The sequence below is a fragment of the Plectropomus leopardus genome, chromosome 7 (genome assembly GCF_026936395.1).
Source record: "Plectropomus leopardus strain MGB_pleo_1.0 chromosome 7, ASM2693639v1, whole genome shotgun sequence".
In the NCBI taxonomy this organism is placed as follows: Eukaryota; Metazoa; Chordata; class Actinopteri; order Perciformes; family Serranidae; genus Plectropomus; species Plectropomus leopardus.
In genome coordinates this window covers 31,655,337-31,677,500 of record NC_142182.1, presented here as the reverse complement: position 1 = coordinate 31,677,500, position 22,164 = coordinate 31,655,337, and the positions used below count along the sequence as shown (strand labels likewise).

Genomic DNA, 22,164 nt, shown 5'->3' with positions numbered 1-22,164 from the left:
GTGGTTGGTGTAGTTGTGGTGGGTGTTTCAGTTGTAAAAGTGGTAGTGGTTGTTGGTGTTTCAGTTGTAGTTGTTGGTGATTCAGTTGTAGTCGTGGGTGTAGTTGTGGTTGGTGTTTCAGTTGCTGTAGTGGGTGTAGTTGTGGTTGGTGTTTCAGTTGTAGAAGTGGCAGTGGTTGTAGGTGTTTCGGTTGTAGTTGTAGGTGTTTCAGTTGTAGTAGTGGATGTAGTTGTAGGTGTTTCAGTTGTAGTTGTTGGTGTTTCAGTTGTAGTAGTGGATGTAGTTGTTGGTGTTTCAGTTGTAGTCGTGGGTGTAGTTGTTGTTGGCGTTTCAGTTGTTGTAGTGGGTGTTGTAGTTGTTGGTGTTTCAGCTGTAGTGGTAAGTGTGGTTGTGGTGGGTGTTTCAGTTGAAGTAATGGTTATAGTTGTTGGTGTTTCAGTTGTAGTAGTTGGCTTAGTTGTGGTGGGTGTTTCAGTTGTAGTAGTGGATGTGGTTGGTGTTTCAGTTGTAGTTGTTGGTGTTTCAGTGGTAGTTGTGGTTGTAGTTGGTGTTTCAGTTGTAGAAGTGGCAGTGGTTGTTGGTGTTTCAGTTGTAGTTGTTGGTGTTTCAGTTGTAGTAGTGGATGTAGTTGTAGTTGGTGTTTCAGTTGTAGTAGTGGGTGTAGTTGTGGTTGGTGTTTCAGTTGTAGTTGTGGTTGTTGTTGGTGTTTCAGTTGTAGTTGTAGGTGTAGTTGTTGTTGGTGTCTCAGTTGTAGTTGTGGTTGTTGTTGGTGTTTCAGTTGTAGTTGTAGGTGTAGTTGTTGTTGGTGTCTCAGTTGTAGAAGTGGCAGTGGTTGTTGGTGTTTCAGTTGTAGTTGTTGGTGTTTCAGTTGTACTAGGTGTAGTTGTTGGTGTTTCAGTTGTAGTGGGTGTAGTTGTAGTTGGTGTTTCAGTTGTAGTAGTGGGTGTAGTTGTGGTTGGTGTTTCAATTGTAGAAGTGGCAGTGGTTGTTGGTGTTTCAGTTGTAGTTGTTGGTGTTTCAGTTGTAGTAGTGGGTGTAGTTGTTGTTGGTGTCTCAGTTGTAGTTGTGGTTGTTGTTGGTGTTTCAGTTGTAGTTGTTGGTGTCGCAGTTGTAGAAGTGGCAGTGGTTGTTGGTGTTTCAGTTGTAGTTGTTGGTGTTTCAGTTGTAGTAGTTGATGTAGTTGTTGGTGTTTCAGTTGTAGTAGGTGTAGTTGTTGGTGTTTCAGTTGTAGTAGTGGATGTAGTTGTAGTTGGTGTTTCAGTTGTAGTAGTGGGTGTAGTTGTGGTTGGTGTTTCAGTTGTAGAAGTGGCACTGGTTGTTGGTGTTTCAGTTGTAGTTGTTGGTTTTTCAGTTGTAGTAGTGGGTGTAGTTGTTGTTGGTGTCTCAGTTGTAGTTGTGGTGGTTGTTGGTGTTTCAGTTGTAGTTGTTGGTGTTTCAGTTGTAGTAGTTGATGTAGTTGTTGGTGTTTCAGTTGTAGTTGTTGGTGTTTCAGTTGTAGTAGTTGATGTAGTTGTTGGTGTTTCAGTTGTAGTAGGTGTAGTTGTTGGTGTTTCAGTTGTAGTAGTGGATGTAGTTGTAGTTGGTGTTTCAGTTGTAGTAGTGGGTGTAGTAGTTGTTGGTGTCGCAGTTGTAGAAGTGGCAGTGGTTGTTGGTGTTTCAGTTGTAGTTGTTGGTGTTTCAGTTGTAGTAGGTGTAGTTGTTGGTGTTTCAGTTGTAGTAGTGGATGTAGTTGTAGTTGGTGTTTCAGTTGTAGTAGTGGGTGTAGTTGTGGTTTGTGTTTCAGTTGTAGAAGTGGCACTGGTTGTTGGTGTTTCAGTTGTAGTTGTTGGTTTTTCAGTTGTAGTAGTGGGTGTAGTTGTTGTTGGTGTCTCAGTTGTAGTTGTAGTGGTTGTTGGTGTTTCAGTTGTAGTTGTTGGTGTTTCAGTTGTAGTAGTTGATGTAGTTGTTGGTGTTTCAGTTGTAGTTGTTGGTGTTTCAGTTGTAGTAGTTGATGTAGTTGTTGGTGTTTCAGTTGTAGTAGGTGTAGTTGTTGGTGTTTCAGTTGTAGTAGTGGATGTAGTTGTAGTTGGTGTTTCAGTTGTAGTAGTGGGTGTAGTTGTTGTTGGTGTCTCAGTTGTAGTTGTGGTTGTAGTTGGTGTCTCAGTTGTAGGTGTAGTTGTTGGCGTTTCAGTTGTAGTCATGGGTGTAGTTGTAGTTGATGTTTCAGTTGTAGTTGTGGTTGAAATCGGTGTCTCAGTTGTAGTCTTGGGTGTGGTTGTAGTCGGTGTTTCAGTTGTAGTAGTGGGTGTAGTTGTTGGTGTTTCAGTTGTAGTAGTGGGTGTAGTTGTGGGGGTTGTTGTGGTTTGACATATCACTTCTTCGCAACATACTCTGATCTCATAGTTGAAACACTTTCGTGGAGGTCTTAACTGGTTTTCTTTTTTACATATTAAACCAAATTCCAGTTCACAAGCAACAACTTGGCCAGTTTGACTCACAAAGTCATTGAAGTCTTTGTCAGGATAATCTGCTGCTCTACACTCAAGGTACCAGGGGTCTTTACATATTGTTTTATTGTGCTTCGTTATGTTCTCATATGTTTCCCAGTCACTTTGGTCCACTCGTGGGTCATGTACATCAAACCACTGTGTCCACTCACACCTTCGAATACAAGGTGTAGTGGATCCAGCTGTTGTAGTTGTGGTCGGTGTTTCAGTTGTAGTAGTGGGTGTAGTTGTGGTTGATGTTTCACTTGTAGTAGTGGGTGTAGTTGTGGTTGGTTTTTCAGTTGTAGTTGTGGTTGTAGTTGGTGTTTCAGTTGTAGTGGTGGGTGTAGTTGTTGTTGGCGTTTCAGTTGTAGTTGTGGTTGTAGTTGGTTTTTCAGATGTAGTTGTGGGTGTAGTTGTAGTTGGTGTTTCAGTTGTAGTCATGGGTGTAGTTGTTGGTGTTTCAGTTGAAGTGGTGGTTGTAGTTGTGGTTGGTGTTTCAGTTGTAGTCGTGGGTGTAGTTGTTGTTGGTGTTTCAGTTGAAGTGGCGGTTGTAGTTGTGGTTGGTGTTTCAGTTGTAGTCGTAGTAGATGTAGTAGTTGGTGTTTCAGTGGTAGTGGTTGACGTTGGTGTTTCAGTTGTTGTAGTTGGTGGAGTTGTAGTTGATGTTTCAGTTGTAGTAGTGGGTGTAGTTGTGGTTGGTGTTTCAGTTGTAGTTGTGGATGTAGTTGTTGGCGTTTCAGTTGTAGTTGGTGTTTCAGTAGTGGTTGTAGTTGGTGTTTCAGTTGTTGTAGTTGGTGTAGTTGTAGTTGGTGTTTCAGTTGTAGTAGTGGATGTGGTTGTGGTTGGTGTTTCAGTTGTAGTAGTGGATGTGGTTGTTGTTGGTGTTTCAGTTGTAGTGGTGGGTGTAGTTGTAGTTGGTGTTTCAGTGGTAGTGGTTGTAGTTGGTGTTTCAGTTGTAGTAGTGGATGTGGTTGTGGTTGGTGTTTCAGTTGTAGTAGTGGGTGTAGTTGTGGTTGGTGTTTCAGTTGTAGTTGTAGTTGGTGTTTCAGTAGTGGTTGTAGTTGGTGTTTCAGTTGTTGTAGTTGGTGTAGTTGTAGTTGGTGTTTCAGTTGTAGTAGTGGATGTGGTTGTGGTTGGTGTTTCAGTTGTAGTAGTGGATGTGGTTGTTGTTGGTGTTTCAGTTGTAGTGGTGGGTGTAGTTGTGGTTGGTGTTTCAGTGGTAGTGGTTGTAGTTGGTGTTTCAGTTGTAGTAGAGGATGTGGTTGTAGTTGGTGTCTCAGTTGTAGTCGTGGGTGTAGTTGTTGTTGGTGTTTCAGTTGTAGTTGGTGTCTCAGTTGTAGTCGTGGGTGTAGTTGTTTGTGTTTCAGTTGAAGTGGCGGTTGTAGTTGTGGTTGGTGTCTCAGTTGTAGTTGTGGTTGGTGTTTCAGTTGTAGTCGTGAGTGTAGTTGTTGTGGTTGGTGTTTCAGTTGTAGTAGTGGGTGTAGTAGTGGGTGTAGTTGTGGGGGTTGTTGTGGTTTGACATATCACTTCTTCGCAACATACTCTGATCTCATAGTTGAAACACTTCCGTGGAGGTCTTAACTGGTTTTCTTTTTTACATATTAAACCAAATTCCAGTTCACAAGCAACAACTTGGCCAGTTTGACTCACAAAGTCATTGAAGTCTTTGTCAGGATAATCTGCTGCTCTACACTCAAGGTACCAGGGGTCTTTACATATTGTTTTATTGTGCTTTGTTATGTTCTCATATGTTTCCCAGTCACTTTGGTCCACTCGTGGGTCATGTACATCAAACCACTCTGTCCACTCACACCTTCGAATACAAGGTGTAGTGGATCCAGCTGTTGTAGTTGTGGTTGGTGTTTCAGTTGTAGTTGTGGGTGTAGTTGTGGTTGGTGTTTCACTTGTAGTTGTGGTTGTAGTTGGTGTTTCAGTTGTAGTGGTGAGTGTAGTTGTGGTTGGTATTTCAGTTGTAGTCGTGGGTGTAGTTGTTGTGGTTACCGGTGTAGTCGTTATTGGAGTAGTTGTTGGTTTTGATGTTGTGGAGCAAATGTAATCTCCATATATTATTGTTGAGTTTTCCTTGCATATTGCATAGTAGCACTTTCCCATATTGTCAGACACATTGTAAATAACTTCATTTTCATCGTACAGAGTGCCGTTGTAAAGGCAGCCACACGTCTCCACACACAACCCGGTCTCCTCATTAAATATGGGTTTATCTTCAGGGCATTTAGGGTAACAGCCTGTACAAATCAAAGCATAAAATACAATACATTACTTTTTGGCAGCAAAAGCTTTTATTTTCTTTTTGTCTTTTTTTTGTTTTTAAATCTTGGATACTGAAGCTAGCCAAGTGGTCTTTCAGTTATGTTGCCAGGTACAGTATAGTATGACAAATTGGATCAGTGCAACATTTAAAATTTTAAGCAGTACATTTGTAAGAAGTAAGGTGAAACATTGGGTATGTTTAGATGTACACTAAAATTCCCTTTTTGTTCCGAATATGACAGCAGTCTGCATTTGATGCAAGTCATGTAACAACATATCCTGTTTGAATTTTCAAGTTCTGCCTTTTACCTATTTTAGCATTTCCTGATGAAGGCATGTGGGATATACCATTATCATTTGGGGTTTAATAGCATTGTTTAAGCATTTATACAGCACATTAAGAATATTTGTCTCTGCTGGGGTTTTTATGACAGTTTGCAACACACACCCTCTTGCCTGTTTATGCTCAGCTCTGTGCGTTGTCATGGAGACATTGTACACAAACCAACTCACCAACACTTGAGACAATAGCCCTTTTTCCACTACTTGTTCAATGCAGGTATACTGCGTGGTTATGTTGTCTCCCTGCTCCGTTTGTAAGGTATGTTCGCGGAAATGGGGGGGCAGAGTTGTCTCGCCTTTAATCTGCCACGGGAGGTAGCAACAGCACCAAAATAGTGTCTGTGTAACAGGACAGCCAGCAGAATGGGACCTTGGGCGTGATGGGTGAGATGTTGTGACGATATTCTATGTGTGCGACCCACAGTGGGAGATTTAAAAAGCAGCTAAGAGCAGTTAGCAGCTAACTCAAAGAAGAAGAACAGCAACTGTAGACCTCCACAAATTGGGAAAACGATGAGATTTGGGCATTTCTTACCCTACAGGTAGCGGGTGAGATCAGCTGCCACATAACTGAGTAGGTAAATGATTGTTATTACCATGTTGTGCCATTGTTGTTGTTTTTGACGTAACACTTTGTGGCTAGCTAACTAACATTTTTGTCAGGGCTTTATTTCTGGACCAAGGGGCGATAGGGGTTGATTGTGGACTGCTGTGTAGGTACGGGGGCGGGTAACATAGCTGCTCCAGCTGCAGCTAAACCTATTCCCAACAATTTGCAAGGCAGGGGTAGCGATGCATGCCAGAAATGAAAAAAAGGCAACATTTGTAACAAGAGGATGAAGCACACACACACACTCTACTTAAAAAAGTGACCTGGCCCAGAGGGCACCTTGTTTAAAGCTGCCCTCTGGGCTAGGTCACTCTTGAAAAAGAGATTTTAAATCTCAATGAGTCTTTTACCTGGTTAAATAAAGGATATATAAACATTATAAAAGACTTGGACATCAGCAAGCTTTTGAATTTGCTGTTATATCTCATCATCTATCTTTTTAAGAAGGTCAACAAAGGAATGACAGAGAGGCTGTGTTCACACAGCCCAACTAGTCTCAGACCAGTAAGAAAGCTCAGAAATAAATCATATTTTCAGGCAAAGAAGCAAAGTGATAGCCTGTTACAGTCGTTCCACTGTTTAATTAATCAGAGCATGCAGATTTGCTGTAAGTGTTGGTGGAACATTCATTCTCATTAGCTATGTAAACAGATCAGTAGGAATATTATCTTTCCTGGAATACATGCAAAACTTTTTTTTTTATGCATGTGAACATAGTGAGGGTGAGTTAACCTCTTACCTTCCAGGTTGGGTAAAGGTTCACTACAAGTTCCATTGGGATTCAAACAGGTCTTGTAACAAGGTTTGTGACAAGGGTTGTAGTGCCATGTGCATTCATCTGGGCCGTTGTAGTAATCACAAAAGACAGCTAGGCAGGAAAGATACAGGGTTTGTTATGTTTTAAATCAAGGAAATGTTAAGATAAGACATCCTTTATTGATCCCCAGAGGGGAATTTCAAGTGTTGCAGCAGTACAAGGGTAAAAGCTGAATGCATGAAAGGTCAAATGGAATAACATATAATAAAAAAAAGATCAATATACTGGACAAAAATACAAATCGAATAAAAAATAGATGTGTCATATAGTGAAAGAGACCTCTAACTTCAACTTCAACAGATGTAATGATGCCCATATAATCTCTATAATATACATTACAATAATATAATATAATATAATATAAGATAATATACTTCAATCGCATTTGGTTCCGTTTTAAAGTTAAAGTCGTCATAAAAAATAAACAGGGTGGAATAGATGTCGTGCAAATAAATAAACGAATAGCAAACCATACTTACATATGTAGCATGATAAATCTCTAAATGTCTAAATGCTCGGCTTATAAGAAACATTGGGTGCTAAATGCCAAAAAGCCTAAAAAAAACTCAGTGTGATATGGAGGTAAATGTGTTAACTTACGACAGATTTCTGGAGTCCTCCATGCAACGCAGACAGAAGCCTCATTACAAGCCTGAGCGTAAGCTGCGACTGCAGAGCAGAAACACTCGCAGTCTCCTCCAGAGTCGCAGGCACATGAGTCTCTCACACAGTTGTCATAAAATGGACGAGGATCTACCTGTTCAGTTATCAAAATATATTACACATTATTTTTTTTAATTAAATGTGTTTTTTAACCAACAATATTTCAATAATGACATATTAGAAATGTGTCATTACTTTATGGTGGCACGCAGTGAACGTTTTTCCAACTATAATGCTGCACATCACTTTTGCCCAGTGATGTCGATTGGGTCTTGCTCCACAAGGGTCAGCATTTATATCCACATCTGGGCACTCCTTCGACACTTTCCAGCTGTTTGCAAATTCTAATGGATTGCTCACCACCAGCTGACCCTGAGTTGTGTAGTCGTTCTTTCCATCACCATCGAAATTTCCACACAGGCCACAAACTTCTCCCTGTAAGACCAAAAGAGAGAAGGTAGAAGGTAGATTTGTTGGTCATTTTTTAAACAAAGTTTGAAAAATGAAATTACAATCAGTCAGGGTAATTCCATATAAATACTTTTTGGCAGTACGAAACATGTTTTTTCCCAGTCATAAATATGGTTGTCTCATGTTGACAAAGACAAAATTTACTTCATATATAATGAATATTGTAATAATTATTAAAAAAATGTTTTCAGTGACGTTAAAGGTCCCATATTATGCTAATTTTCTGGTTTATACATGTTGTTTGCATTTTTACTAGAACATGTTAACATGCTTAAATGTTAAATCAACACTTTATCTTCCCCACACTGTCTGCCTGATTATACCTGTATTCACCCTCTGTCTGAAATGCTCAATTTTAGAGCCTTTCTTTATTAGCCTTCCTGCCGAAAACAAGCCTAGTCTGCACTGGCTGGTCAGTATTTCCTTTAGCAGCGCTCTCTATCCTTTTATCTGTTTCACTGGAAATGTATTACCAGGCAGTATAGTCTGACTCCATGTTTACTTCCTGTCAGCTGATGTCCTTCACATTTACTGCAAAACAAGCCAACAGGAAATACAAATGAACCCATTTAGAATTTTTGTTTCAAGTTTGAAATGATCAATATTGAACTAATCACCGTGATGTTGCACTAACAGCAATAATCCTTTCCCAGTAGACAACTGACAACTAATTTAAACGGCAGAGATATGTAAAATCAGAGATTTGTTTATTTCTGTTGTCATTTTAAGTCATAACTGTACCATTTAAAGTTAACTGTTTCATATCTTGGTCCTACATATCTGACTTTTCTCCTGTGCTTATTTTATGTAATTTGATGCTTTGATATCATCTTTGAAAAACTAAATCTAAAGGCACAGAAGCTAAGGAGTGCTGTGCTGAAGCCACAGCAAGACATATTTTAGCCATATAGAAAAATCAATATCAGTGTAAATGTTAGTTATATTTAATATAATTGCTCCATCAGCACTAACCAAATGAGACTGCAGTAGCCCAGCAGCCTCAGTGTTCTGCTTAGTAAAATTACTGTTTTTGTCAACAGAGTCAGGTGCCTTTGATAGAGCAACTTCAGCTGCTTTTAGAAAAAGGCTATCTGACGGCAAGGTAAAGTGGACGAAATATTCTAAACATAGTTTACACTTAAACTGAGACTGATTATTTTGTTGGCCCTTTTTTGGATTCCTAAAAACAAATCAATTATTGCAGTGTTTGCTTCGTGCCCTTAGATATCATGTATGTGACACGAGGGTTTTCTGCATTAAAGTTATTGTAAATAAACATTGTGATTCAGTCTATATAGCATAGTTGTGACATCACATCTCCATGGAAGACCTGATTGTTTTTCTCTTGTGGTTTTGATACTTTTGCAGTATTTATAAATCACCTACACCTGTTTAATATTAAAAAAGACATCTGAAGGAAATCTGACTTTTTACAAAATGGGACCTTTAAGACACTGTACATATATAATTTTGTTGTCTCAGAGTCTTATATTTGTGACTAAGACGGCTTGACTACAGATAAAAATAATGGTACATTGTATTAAACTCTTGATGGAACAGATTTCAGTCATCTTCATTTGAACAATTACTGTCACTCACGTTGTGTTCTGGTTTCAGGAGGATGCGAACAGTTGTTTTGCCATCCCACATCACATCCAGACCAACGGCAGATTCTATCACCCAATACAAGCCAACCTTCCTTATTGTGTACTGAATCTCAGCACCACCTCCCAGCTCCACCTCTTCATATTTACCCTTTGATAGTTTGACTTCCATTCGCTGTAATGATGGAAAGATTTTTTATGCTTTCATTGTAATGTAAAAACTGCAGTTAATTTATTTGAGTTTGTTCAATATTTCAGGTATAAAATGCATAATGGATGTCGGTATAAGGTCTTACCCCCAGTTGGATTCTGACAGTTTTGGAGCATGTGGTGCCTGTAGATCCACATGGTACATTTTCTGTGATGACTCCAAAGTATTTCTGTGCAGTTTTACTGCCACAATTGTTCTGTGAAGAGAGGGATTCATTAAACATTTTGCATGCCTCTGTTATTGTGGTCAGAGACCAGTGATTAAATCAAACTTCAGCTTGGCCTTTACTAATCCACAATATTTAAAGAAAAAAAAAACAAAAAAAAGCTAGACCGTGAAATAAAAGTGTTACTGATGACCAGGAGATCCAGAGCATAAAGTTAGCTGCATTTTGCATTCAGATTTCTTATTAAGACTAGTGATCATCTTTAAGTGGATGTACATAAAAATACTGAACATTGACTTTCAAATTCTGATTTTTAAAATTAGAATTTTGTTTAGTCAAATCTGTGACTTTCAGAGATGAATTTGAGACTCAAGTCACAAATTCACTTAATTTGAACCAATATGACTGCACCCAATGAAGGTCCAGGAAAGAACCATGAAGAACTAAACTTGTATTACTAAGCACTAGTTGGAAAAAGACTGACCGCAGAGAGCAGTAACATGCACACATACATGGACTGGCCACTTTGAACTGGTTTTAGTGTTTTTTAGTCTTAACTTATTTGCACCCCTCCCTGAGCTACCACCTTATCATGGTGGAGGGGTTTGCGTGTCCCAGTGATCCTAGGAGCTCAGATGTCAGGGGCCTTATGCCCCTGGTAGGAGAAGCAGTGCTCTGTCAACACTTTGTATAGTGGGGACGGGGCGCTGCTGTCCTCGACTCGGGATGTTATGGATCGGTGGAAGGAATACTTCGAAGACCTCCTCAATCCCACTGACATGCCTTCAGGTGAGGAAGCAGGGCCTGGGGACTCGGGGGTGGGCTCCTCCATCTCTGGGGCCGAGGTTGCCGAGGTGGTCAAAAAGCTCCTCGGTGGCAGGGCCCCGGGGATGGATGCGGTCCGCCTGGAGTTCCTTCAGGCCCTGGACGTTAAGGGGCTGTTGTGGTTGACACGACTCTGCAACACTGCGTGGACATTGGGGGCAGTGCCTCTGGACTGGCAGACCAGGGTGGTGGTCCCTCTTTTTAATAAGGGGTACCGGAGGGTGTGTTCCAACTACAGGGGGATCACACTCTTCAGCCTCCCTATTCGGGGGTACAAGAGAGGAGGGTCCACTGGACAGTCGAACCCCGCATTCAGGAGGAGCAATGCGGTTTTCGCCCCGGTCATTCACCGCTCGATTCACCGGTCAATCTTTGTTCCTACCCTCACCTATGGTCACGAGCTTTGGGTAGTGACCGAAATCTGTATGCAAAAGTTAGAGTTGACCACCTTGACAGCTGTCAGTGATGATGCAAAATGCTGGTAAGTAGACATTTGAAATTTAATCTAAAAAAAATTAATAAATCTAAAATCTCAAAATCTTAAATCTCCATTTACTGCTCACTACTGAGTAGTGTAGGCAGGTATTAGTGAGTGAGTGAAGCATGGAGTGATTTTGGACACAGCCTGTCATTCCAATGATTTTAACATGCTTGGTTACCTTAACAGCAACATAGGCACAATCTCCATGAAACCCATATGTCTGCTGATCAAATGTGCTGTAGTGACCACTCCCATATATAGTGCAGGTTCCCGCACATTTTTTGGTGGTGCAATCCCAGCTTCCACTTTTGCAGGTACTGGATGAGAAATGGTTAAATATAAGTGTTTTGAATACTGCAAACAAGTACATTATCCAGGCAAAGAGGATAAGATTTACACTACATAATATGGCTGGTTGAAAACAAGGACATACCAGGTGTTGCACTGGTCAGGGATTTGTGCTCCATGGGCATAAATATGCCCATTGTGCTGACATGGACACTGATTTTCTTGCACACAGGAACCTTTGCCATCATCAAGGAGGCCATTTGGACACCGACAGCCAGACTCACACTCTGTGGAGACCTGGGAAGATCACAGTGACCGAAAACAGGAAAACATTACTGATACAGTTAAAGTTACTGCTCCAAACTCTCCACAAACCATTGTTTAACTTTAAATTCACAAAACAGATATTAGATCCAGTTATTTGGGATGGAGTACTCACACAATCATCACTGTGAAGATTTAAGCAAGTTCGAGCACACTGCAGTCCAAGCTCTCCTGTGGTCACAGCGGAGCAGTTGAAGAACACTTTTGGAGAAGGGCATGCTGAAACACAAGTAAAAACTGATTCAATATAGATATTAAATATTAACGAGACAAATATCAGCCAAATGCTTGTGTTGTGGTAAAAACAAACAAACAAACAAACAAACAAAAATGTACCTGATGGACGCGTTCTCCAAGAATGGCAGTGAAGTGCTCCATTAGTGCACACACTAAAAGTACATCAAAAATATCAGATGCAAAACAAAGGGAACACTAACAATTTAATTTAATGGCATTTTTAAGTTCCAGTGTGTAAGATTTAGGGGAATTTGGTTGCACCTAGCAGTGAGGACTGCACATTGCAACCAGCTGAAACTTCTCCTGGATAGACTTCTTTCACTGATCATTGTTCTGGAGGTTTTTACCAAGAGTTGAATTATCAACAGATGTCCCATTCTCTCGTAAACAAACAGAGCAGGTGAACAAAATCAATAAAAACACTGAATAAAGTGGTTACACCTTAAAAATTAGTGCTTCCTCTACTGTATTTGAACCGTCAGAGACAGACTGTTAGCCCAGCACTTGCTAATGTGCGCTCACTTTTTTCCCCAGTTAATACAGATTAAAGATTAAGACTTTCAGGAGCTTTTCACTCGGAGCTGGATTACCTGCAGAGGTCTCATTCTCTTTAAAAGAAAGGTAAAAAAAAAAACTGAATTAAGCAGTATAATAAACAGCTCAGGTAATAAAAAAACCCACAATGATTCTTCTTTTCACTTGATTATGCACTACAGGGCACATACTCATTATATTAAATTCGATTTCTGCCAGTATATTTTCCTGAATCTAACACACTGGCCCTTTAATACTGCAGCCATCACAATCATGTTAAATCTTTGGTTTAAACTGCAGTTGACTCACCAGTGCTCATCTTTGATGCTGATGGACTTTCCTGACTTGATGTAGACTTCGTTATGGTAGCAGGGACATTTTGCCATGGGGACACAGACGCCGTTTTCATTTAGATAGAGACCCTCAGCGCAGGAGCAGCCATCCACAGGCAAGAAGTCAGAAGTGCAACTTGACTGCATTGTGCCCAGTGATCTGCAGGTCAGCTGGCATCTCTGATGCTGGTAGGAGAAGATCTGAGATGCTGGGCAGCTCTTTGTGTATTTATCTGTTTTGTGCACAGGACGGTGCGAGGACGGTTACTTAACAGAGTTATGACTCATCAAACAGAAGCTCAAACTCTTGAAATCATCATTCAACCTGACCACAACGTAATGAGAGAAATCCCTACCGCACACGTTCGCTCTCCAGTCTGTCAGGAACACTCCCTTTGATGCACAAGCCCGAGCGTAAGAGGAGAAGACGGCACACAGGCAGTCCTCACTCTTCTCACAGTTACAGCTGGCATACGTGCATCGCTGCAGGAGCCAGCAAACGCATATCACAGTGAATTACAGTGCAATCAAATTCAATGACAAACATACAGAAAAGTTTGGTCGTACCTTGTAGTACTTCAGAGGATCCACCACTGAACGGCACTGTGCAAAGTTGCTGTCAGGACTCAGCAGCAAGGCGCACCAGTGCTTAGCGTACCACTCTGAAGAAACAATTACCTTTTATTTTTAGCTATCTAACTGAGTAAAACATAACATACTAACAGAGATATATAGAAAACTAATCATCAGTGCTTTTTACCGTTTTCCACACTGAGAGAACAGGGGTCCTCAAGTCTTCCCTGTCTGTCTTGACACATGAGGTTAGCCTTCCAGGAGTTAATAAAACTTGATGCTGTTCCCTCGACGATCCCCTGAGGAGTCTTCATGTCATCAGACAAGATCATGTTGTAGTTACCACATAAACCTGAAGAAACAAAATATTTTAGAATTACATTTGGATTTTATCAGCTCTTTTTGGTAGTTATGACAACATTTGTGACAGTGAGCAGCTCTCTAACATCCATAATCTATACAGGTGAATAACTTGTCATGAGTTTACTGCCTGATGTGAAATTTAGGAAACATTATATAAAAAATTGTGGAATTTCACAATGTCCCCGTTGGGAAATTTGTTGTGGACTCTGTTAGTCCTGCAGTCCACACCAGCAATTGACAGTACACAGCAAAATATGCCCATTTAAAAATCATCCCACAACACCATAAAGACAGTTGCACAAGCAACCAGTTTGCACTTCTGGCTGAGGCGACGCATTGCACAACCTTCAATAATAAAATGTTCAATAATAAATAATAATATCATCTTAAGAGCTATTAACCTGCAATACCTGTTGCATCCAATACACATTACATTACATTACATAACATCACTGTGTTGAGAGTCTTGATAGACATAGGGATAAAGAGTGTTTGTAGCGGTTCAGCCTGCTCCGGGGAACTCTAAATCTCCTACCAGAGGGTAGCAGCTGGAACTCAGAATGGAGAAAGTGTGTTGGATCAGACACTATTTTCTTCGCCTGTGTGATAAAAGACTGCTCATAAATGAGTTGGAGGGGTGGGTTATCTTTAACACCTATGATTTTCATTGCATGTAATACCATACCTGTAATACCATGCCTCCAGCTGTACAGATAGATTACCATACCAGGCTGAAATTCCATATGTAATTATACTCTCAAACACGGCATGATAAAACAACAGCATGAACTTCTGCTCAACACCAAAGACCCTCAGTCTATGAAAAAAGTATCGTTGTGAATAATATTGTGAATAATCACTGGCCTCACATCATCTCCTGCTTTGAGGTGGAACACCATCTCCTCTGTTTTCTTCACTTTTAACACAAGGTAGTTTGAGTCACACCGCTGAACAAATTCCTCTATTTCAGAGTGATATGCCACTGGGCTACTGTCTCTATGCAGTAAGCCAAGAATAGCAGTGTCGTCTGAGAATTTGATGATGTAATTATCAGGGTGGACTCTTATACAGTCGTTTGTTTACAATGTGAAGAGCACAGGAAGCTGACACAGCCCTGGGGGCACCTGTGCTAATTGACCTAGACGTTTAGAGGGCATTATTAACTCTGACATGCTGTGTACGGTTTGTTAGAAAAGATAAAAACCAGTTCAGAATAAAAGGATTAACATTCATGTCTTCCAGTTTCTTAATCAACAAATGTGGCTGCAGCGTGTTAAAGACAGAGCTAAAATCTACAAACAGTAACCGAGCATAAGCTTTGGGGTCTTCTTGGTGTTTAGTGCCCAAGTGAGTGATGCTGTTCATAGCATCATCTGTGCCACGCTACTGCTTATATGCAAACTGAAATGGATCTAGCAATGAATCAACGTCCTTCTTGAGTGATGACACCATGATTCTCTCAAAGAATTTCATTATGTTAGACATTAATGCAACGAGACGAAAATCATTACTTTCCTTTGGACAGGATTTTTTAGGAACAGGTATTATAACTGAGTTCTTCCGGAGGGTGGGGCGGTGTGCAGGTCCACTGATTTTTGAAAAACAGGGCACAATGCTGGTGTCAGCTCCTCTGCACAGGTTTTAAGGAGGAATGCTGAGATGCCATCTGGCCCTGTGGCTTTCTTAGCACAACTGTGTTTAAAGAGTGATTGGACTTGAAAGGGATCAACCAGCACTCTGGGATCCTGGTCAGTGACACATATTGACTGTGAAACATCATTACATTCAGAGGAGAAATCATGGGTTTCAAATCTCAGAAAGAATTCATTTAGTTCATTTGCTTTTTGCAGATCATCAGGTGTACAAAGACCTTTCCTGGCTGGGGTCAAATTAGTGATGGCTTTCATAGTGTCCCGCAGCTTTTTAGAGTTCATCGCATTGCAGTCCTGTTCCATAATTTCCTTATGCCTATTCCCAGCATCTCTAAGCATAAAGTTAAGTTCCTTTTGCACTTTTTTCAGTTGCAGTCTGTCCTGATTCTTAAAAGATTTATTTTTTTTTAATGATTAATGCACTCTTTCACCTCTTTAGTTATGTATGGTTTGTTATTAGGATACACAGTTATTTTACTTTATTTTCCTTTTGGGGAATAACACTATCCACACAGAACTTGATGTAATCAGTAACAGTCTCAGCAGCATCATTCACATCCATCTCATGAAAGAGGCTTCAATCAGTAGAGCGGAAACATCCCGTCAGAGCCTCAGTGCTGTCATGAGTCCAGATCTTTATCTTGGTTAGTGGTTTGCTGCTTTTGAGTGCAGATCTGTACGTGGGAATGAGGTACACTGTGTTGTGGTTCGAGTTTGCCAATGGGGGTTTGGCTCTGCTCATACAAGCGTTGTTCACATAACTTTTGTCCAATATTCTGTCTTCTCGTGTACCACATTTAACATATTGTTGAAAGCCCGTATGTGACAGCTCAAGTTTGCAAAGGTTCAAATCTCCTAAAATAAAAGTTGGGGCCTCTGGGGTGTGTAGTGATTGTTCTTGAACACAGTCAGTAATCTGGGCTGTTGCACTTGCAGCGTTACCGCTGGGTGGAACGTACACAGTGCAGAGAATGATACTCCCAAACTTCATGGGTAAAAACCGCGGCTTCAAGCTCAAACACAATGGTTTGACATCAGGGTTGCATACAGTCTTACGGAGTGTGTACTGTCTGCACCAGTTGTCATTAATAAAAACACAGACTCCCCCACCTCTGCCTTTCCCCGAAGTTTCACTTCTGTCGGCGCGAATGAGAGAAAAGCCCTCCAGTTCACAGACTTCAGGAATATTCTGGTGAAGCCAGGTCTGAAAAACCAACATGGATGACTCACAGTACTCATGGCACACTCTGGCATTGATGCGCAGCTCGTCCATTTTCCGCTGTAGCGACCTCACATTGCTGAGGATCATGGAGGGCAAGGAGGGCCTTCTGCCTCTCTGTCGCAGACGCTGTCGGATTCCTCCTCTTCTTCATCTCCTCCGAAGCCGTGTCCTCGGCGCTGGTAGAGTAATGTCCTCGGGCAGGTCAGGGGACGGCGAGACACCTGCTGTTTGGAGAGCCAGCAGTGCCTCTGCTATACTTGAGTGCCACGTTATTTCCCCCGCGTGTGGGAAATGTTTGGCATGGCGAGAGGAGTCCGATGATAATAATAAAATGTATCAAAAGTTGTGCCGGGGACGTCATCACGTACCAACACCGAACGCCAAAATAACTTAAATTTTAAAACCAAGACAGTAGTTTAAAAAACCCAAACCTACCACTTTGGTACGGATATCAATACAGTTGGATGACATGTAACATAATTATTGAATTTTGTTTAAGTTTCAACATGATTTGGGTTTTTTGTTAGGCTCCAGAGATGTTAGTTGGTCAATCTATCTTTTTGATCTAGACTGCTATATCAATATTGCAATTATTATTATTATGATATGGCGATGAAGTTGCCAGATAACTGTACTGTATTCTGAAATACTACATTTGGAAAATCTTTATGTTAAGACAAAAAGCTCACCACGTGTCTTTGCTTTGTAGCTTTTATCCAGGCTGACGTAGACTTGCATGACAGGAACATGCTGGATTTGAATCTGAAGTCCGAAACTGGTCTGGAGCATGATGTGAAAAGATGAAGCATGGAAAATGTTGATGTCACCTTGATAAAGACAAATACAAAAAAACAAAACAAAACAAAACAGTCAGATCATTTGCTGGTGTCATTGCATGAATGAATGATGACAATAACATGTTTCATTGATAGTATTTTTAGTGTCTGACCCACCTGAGTGGTATGGCAAACTGATGGTCTGCATGTTCTGTTTTACTGTGCCGTCGAAAGTGAACATTAATACCTGAATAAAAAAAGAATCAATCATTTGAGCGTCAATGTTGGTGAGAATTTATTATTGACTATGGGCTTCTTTACTGACAGACACTGACTCACATTGTTTCTGTCGTTGTTCAGCAGAATTTTAAGGCTCTTAAGACAAGTGTCAAACTCTTGGCTTGCACATGGTACCATCTGAGCCAGGATGGTAAACTTCGGACTTGAACCATCCTGAAATAAACAGAGTGAGAGCAATGAAATTAATAAATCCTGTCTGGTTTTACATCAGCTGATGATTTTTTCAGTCATTAGTTGTACAAGACTTGAGCTAATTCACCTTGCTTTCCACTTTGGCGAGCGTGTAGTAACAGTCTCCATGGAAGGTGTACGTTTTCCCATCAAAGGTAGTTACATGTGAGCCCTCTTCAACTGCACATGTAGCAGGTGCTTCAAGGTTCTTACAAGCCCATCGACCCATACGGCATGTACTGAAACAACCCAAATAATTTCACTTAACAACAGAAAACACAATTCAGAAAATCACATTCAATAATATGTTGATGAAATATGTGACATACCATTCCTCTTCGTTCTTTCTGTAAACCTCACCAGAGTTGTAGATTTTGTTGTGTCTGCACTGACATTCAGATTGAGCAATACATCCTCTCATGGAAATATCATCAAACACAGTTCCTGAAAAAGACATGTGACATGAACATTCACAGACTAAGAAGCTGAAGCATTAAAGAGTCTTTAATAAAGAGAGAGTGAAACATGTGGACAGCACTAACCATGAGGACAGAAGCAGCCGTCCATTTTGTGGTCCTCACAAAGTGAACTTGTGTCCAGAAGTGAGCACGTATCCATGCAAGGCGAGCCGCTCTCCTCATAAACCATGTTGAAAGGGCACTGCTTAGCTGTAAAGATAAGGTATGATTTAAATAAATGGAGGTAGGTGTGAGGATTTTTTTGATCAAGGTCTTTTTTATTTTCCAAATATATATATGAAAAAAAGAAAGGAAATACAGCTTGAACATTATATATCTGAAACAAGTTCCTACCCAACCTCCCACGTCCCACCAAATGGATCATTAATGACTTTACAACCAGACAAAAAAGGGGAAAAATGAGAGAAAAAAAGCTAAAATAAAAACAACAACAATGAAATACATTTTAAAGCATAACTAATAAACAACAAATAAATAATAATAATAATAATAATAATAATAATAATAATAAAGCTTTTTATTAAAAAAAAAAAAAAAAAGGAGTCACACAGATTTGCTGGTCGCTGCCATGTTTTCAACAAAAAAAAGAAATGGTTGCCAAGAGGCAAAGAATATTCTGGTGGACCCTCTATTCATATATCTGATTTTCTCTACATGGACATAACACAAAACCTCTCTTATAGCTTACAGCTTAGAAGTGCTTTCCCCTCTTGTTTTCCTAATAGAATATAATGTTCTTCAGCTTGAACTGCATTACACCTTTTATACAAAGAACAATTAGCTTTTCACTGAGCTGACTGCAGTGCTTTTGTACCTTCTCGTACTGTATAAAATGAAAAAAAGATAACATAACAGCAAAGAGAATATGACACGTTACCACAGAACTGAGGTGTCCTCCAGTTGGGAGGCTGTCCTCCTGCATGGGAACACTGTCGGGAGAACTCAGACAGTGTGCTGCAGACACAGACGTCATTGGTGCTGTTGGTGCAGCCACACATGTCCTGCACACAGGCCTGGATGTAAGGTTCAGGGTTAATCAGACTGGTGCAGGAGCTCCACGGCTGTGAACTCAGCATCTGGCTGCAGGTCGTTCGCTAAAAGTAAAAAAAGAGACAAAGTTACAGATGCTACCTGTGTATATTCTCAAACAGCACTGCTGCTAACACTCAGGAGACGATAAACTCACAAACTCCTTGCATGAATCCTGCACAGCCTCAGTTGATTCATTGTCCTCTTCATCAGGGTCCTCACAATCATCGTTTGGACGATGGACTTTATGTTTGTTGCCTAACTCAATGGGGCTGATTTTGCGACCTGCATGTGATTGTAACTGCAGTGTTAAATCAAAGAAAGAGTGGATGACTGTAAAAATGCATTAGTACATTAACAGAATATAACCATACATACCATTATGAATGAACTCATTCTTGACAGGAACACCATTGAAGTCTCCACAAAGTCCACAAGTACGATTCGCATAATCAGTATCCAGTTCCACCTACAACACAGCGAGAGCTTGGAACGAGTGTTTTCTTACAATTTAAATGAAACTGAAAAGCAAGCAAAACACTAGTAAACTGTATTTGCCTCATAAAATCACAAATACACATTGTGATTGGAATTTGATATTATCATAGTTTGAGCTGAGAAATATATAGATATTATTTTGTGTGAGGTCAGTCAGTTACATTAAAAAAAGACAAATATGCTCTAATTTTCAAAAATAAATGATAATAAAGGAGTTTCCATTTTTTTTTCAAGTATTACAATAAATTTCATACAGTATGTTGAATGTCTCATGCAAGACACTTTAATGAGAGCTGTGTGCTCAAAATCCACCTTTTCAAAGAAGCCTACAATACATGTCTCCCACTGCTTCCCCAAATCTGAACTGTCACACCCTCAAAATTTTGCTTTTGTATTCTGTTCCTTTATTTGTGTCTGTTTTGTTCGTGTCAGCATTTTTCAGTATTTTGTATTCTCTATTTTGCATTTTCTGTAAAGCCTCTTTCAGTACCTAGAAAAGCGCTACCTTCGTCCTAGCTTTAATTATTATCATTATTATTATTGCCTGGTGTATCATACCATGACTGCATCGTCCCCGTTCCACATGACAGTGATGCCGACTTTAGATTGGAGCTTGATGTAAACAGCATTTTTTTCCACTTGCACCCCTGCATTGTAGTATGGCAGTTTGATACTGGAGAAAAAAAATCGAATTATTATAATGCACAATCATCGCAGAGAAGAGAAGCACAGTTGCTTTCATATAAGGGTTATATATTGTATTTAACTTACGGTTTGTCGTCGACAGTGACAACGTCCTTGGTGATGTGGAACAAAAGGTCATTGATGGTGACCACCACATAACTGACTGTAGGGTTTCCATCTTTGTCCGTCCTCTTCATGTGCACGGAGAACTCCTGGTAGGACTCGTGGCAATCGGACACCAGGTTGTACTCACACATTCCAGGGAACTGGTACACGTCGCCGTCGAACGTCTTGAAGTGCTCTCTGCCCCAAGTGCTGCAGATGCTGCTGACATGGTTGCGAACTGGAGAAGATTTCAAAGCGTAAAAAAACAATCTGAGTTACTAAATGCTCTAAGTGACAGACATTGAAGACAGTGATACAGATTATTGATGTATATGTATTAATAAAATGACCCACTGAGACAATGTCCAATAGCAACCCAAGTCTTACCCTGTCTGGCTTGGACATCGGTTACACTGACAACAGACAAAGCAAGGAAACACAACCACATGCTTGGCCACCTCATGGTTGCCGCTGTTGGCTTGTTTTCACCACAGCAGGTAATAGTCGGACTGCACATGACAGCCTTTTATATTTATACATGAATTACATTATAATATGTTCAAATAAGTATATGTTTTTATGACAGGATTATTGTCCAACCCTGTCACACCCAGAGTCAGCTGGGATATGCTTGAAGACGCAACACAGCACAGGATAGGCAGGTATAGATTACAGACATACGTATGAACAGCCCCAGTGTCAACAAGGCAGAATGGCGTAACTTCATTTTCAGTAAGTATTACAGCATGTATTATGATCATAAGAACCGTGATAATAACTGATAAAAAAAATACGGAAAATAGTAACAATATAAAATGAAATTGTAATTTATATGACATTTTGATTAGCATAAATAAATACATCAGGGCACCGGGAGCACCAAGGAAAGGAGAGATCTCTCGAGTAAATATGACGTTATGATGTTAAAAGAGCAGTGTGCAGGATTTCGTGGCATCTAGCAGCGATGATTGCAGATTGCTACCAGCTCAAACTTCTCACGTGTGCCTCACTTGAACTCCTTGTTAGAATTCCTTAAGTGTTTTTCAGTTATTTAGTGTTCTTATTTTCAGGTGATTATACACTAAAGAAAACAAAGGGTGCTGAATTTAAGATATTCTATTTTTGCCAATATATCCCCAAAAATCCTACACACTGGATCTTGAACCTACAATCAACGCAAACTTGGGCAGAGAAATGATCCCTGGATGAAAAGCTGTCTGTGTCACCCTATCTGCCATCTGCCTCACACTTGTAGGCAGATGAATCATTAACGAACCAAAGCATCTTCAGTGTTAAATGCCACAAAATTGCAAGGAATCAGTAAGGAGTAAGGATCACCTCTCCAGTAAGGATCACCACTCTTACAAATCACATTCATGGTAGGGTTTGTCCACATCCCCATGCTGTATATTGTGAGCTCCAAAAAATGTGTTTACCAGTACAGATTAAGCTATAAAATGCACCTTTAGACTTTTAATTCTGTCCCTATTTCTGTCTGTACTGGCCTGTTGTGGCCAATGTTTGAAATCAATAAACAGGACTACAGATGTCACACTGAAATCTGCGACCTGTCAGATTCTTTAATGCCACTGAGTAAATAAGAGGATGATGTGTTAAACAAATATTAAGAAGCAAGGTATAATAAACAATACTTGGGAAGAACTTCTG

At 40.3% G+C, this 22,164-nt stretch overlaps 1 protein-coding gene across 1 annotated transcript in view; it reads right to left on the bottom strand.

Moving 5' to 3' along the window:
• muc2.1 (mucin 2.1) overlaps positions 1–20,979 on the bottom strand; it is a 26,973-nt gene extending 5,994 nt beyond the window's left edge. The window contains exons 1-26 of the mRNA XM_088080504.1: positions 20,884–20,979; positions 20,479–20,734; positions 20,266–20,380; positions 19,588–19,678; positions 19,367–19,494; positions 19,058–19,274; positions 18,244–18,369; positions 18,031–18,145; positions 17,790–17,940; positions 17,570–17,683; positions 17,408–17,477; positions 17,144–17,281; positions 13,405–13,569; positions 13,212–13,306; positions 13,001–13,127; positions 12,622–12,877; positions 11,878–11,930; positions 11,657–11,760; positions 11,363–11,514; positions 11,108–11,246; positions 9,543–9,653; positions 9,242–9,421; positions 7,367–7,606; positions 7,109–7,265; positions 6,431–6,559; positions 1–4,714 (exon numbers count right to left, since the gene is read on the bottom strand). The exon at positions 1–4,714 is cut by the window's left edge and continues 242 nt beyond it. Of these exons, the coding sequence (XP_087936630.1) occupies positions 1–4,714; positions 6,431–6,559; positions 7,109–7,265; positions 7,367–7,606; positions 9,242–9,421; positions 9,543–9,653; positions 11,108–11,246; positions 11,363–11,514; positions 11,657–11,760; positions 11,878–11,930; positions 12,622–12,877; positions 13,001–13,127; positions 13,212–13,306; positions 13,405–13,569; positions 17,144–17,281; positions 17,408–17,477; positions 17,570–17,683; positions 17,790–17,940; positions 18,031–18,145; positions 18,244–18,369; positions 19,058–19,274; positions 19,367–19,494; positions 19,588–19,678; positions 20,266–20,380; positions 20,479–20,734; positions 20,884–20,959 (8,219 nt within the window). The 5' untranslated portion in view covers positions 20,960–20,979. The remainder of the gene's footprint in view (positions 4,715–6,430; positions 6,560–7,108; positions 7,266–7,366; positions 7,607–9,241; positions 9,422–9,542; positions 9,654–11,107; positions 11,247–11,362; positions 11,515–11,656; positions 11,761–11,877; positions 11,931–12,621; positions 12,878–13,000; positions 13,128–13,211; positions 13,307–13,404; positions 13,570–17,143; positions 17,282–17,407; positions 17,478–17,569; positions 17,684–17,789; positions 17,941–18,030; positions 18,146–18,243; positions 18,370–19,057; positions 19,275–19,366; positions 19,495–19,587; positions 19,679–20,265; positions 20,381–20,478; positions 20,735–20,883) is intronic.
• Between the last annotated feature and the right edge of the window lie 1,185 nt (positions 20,980–22,164).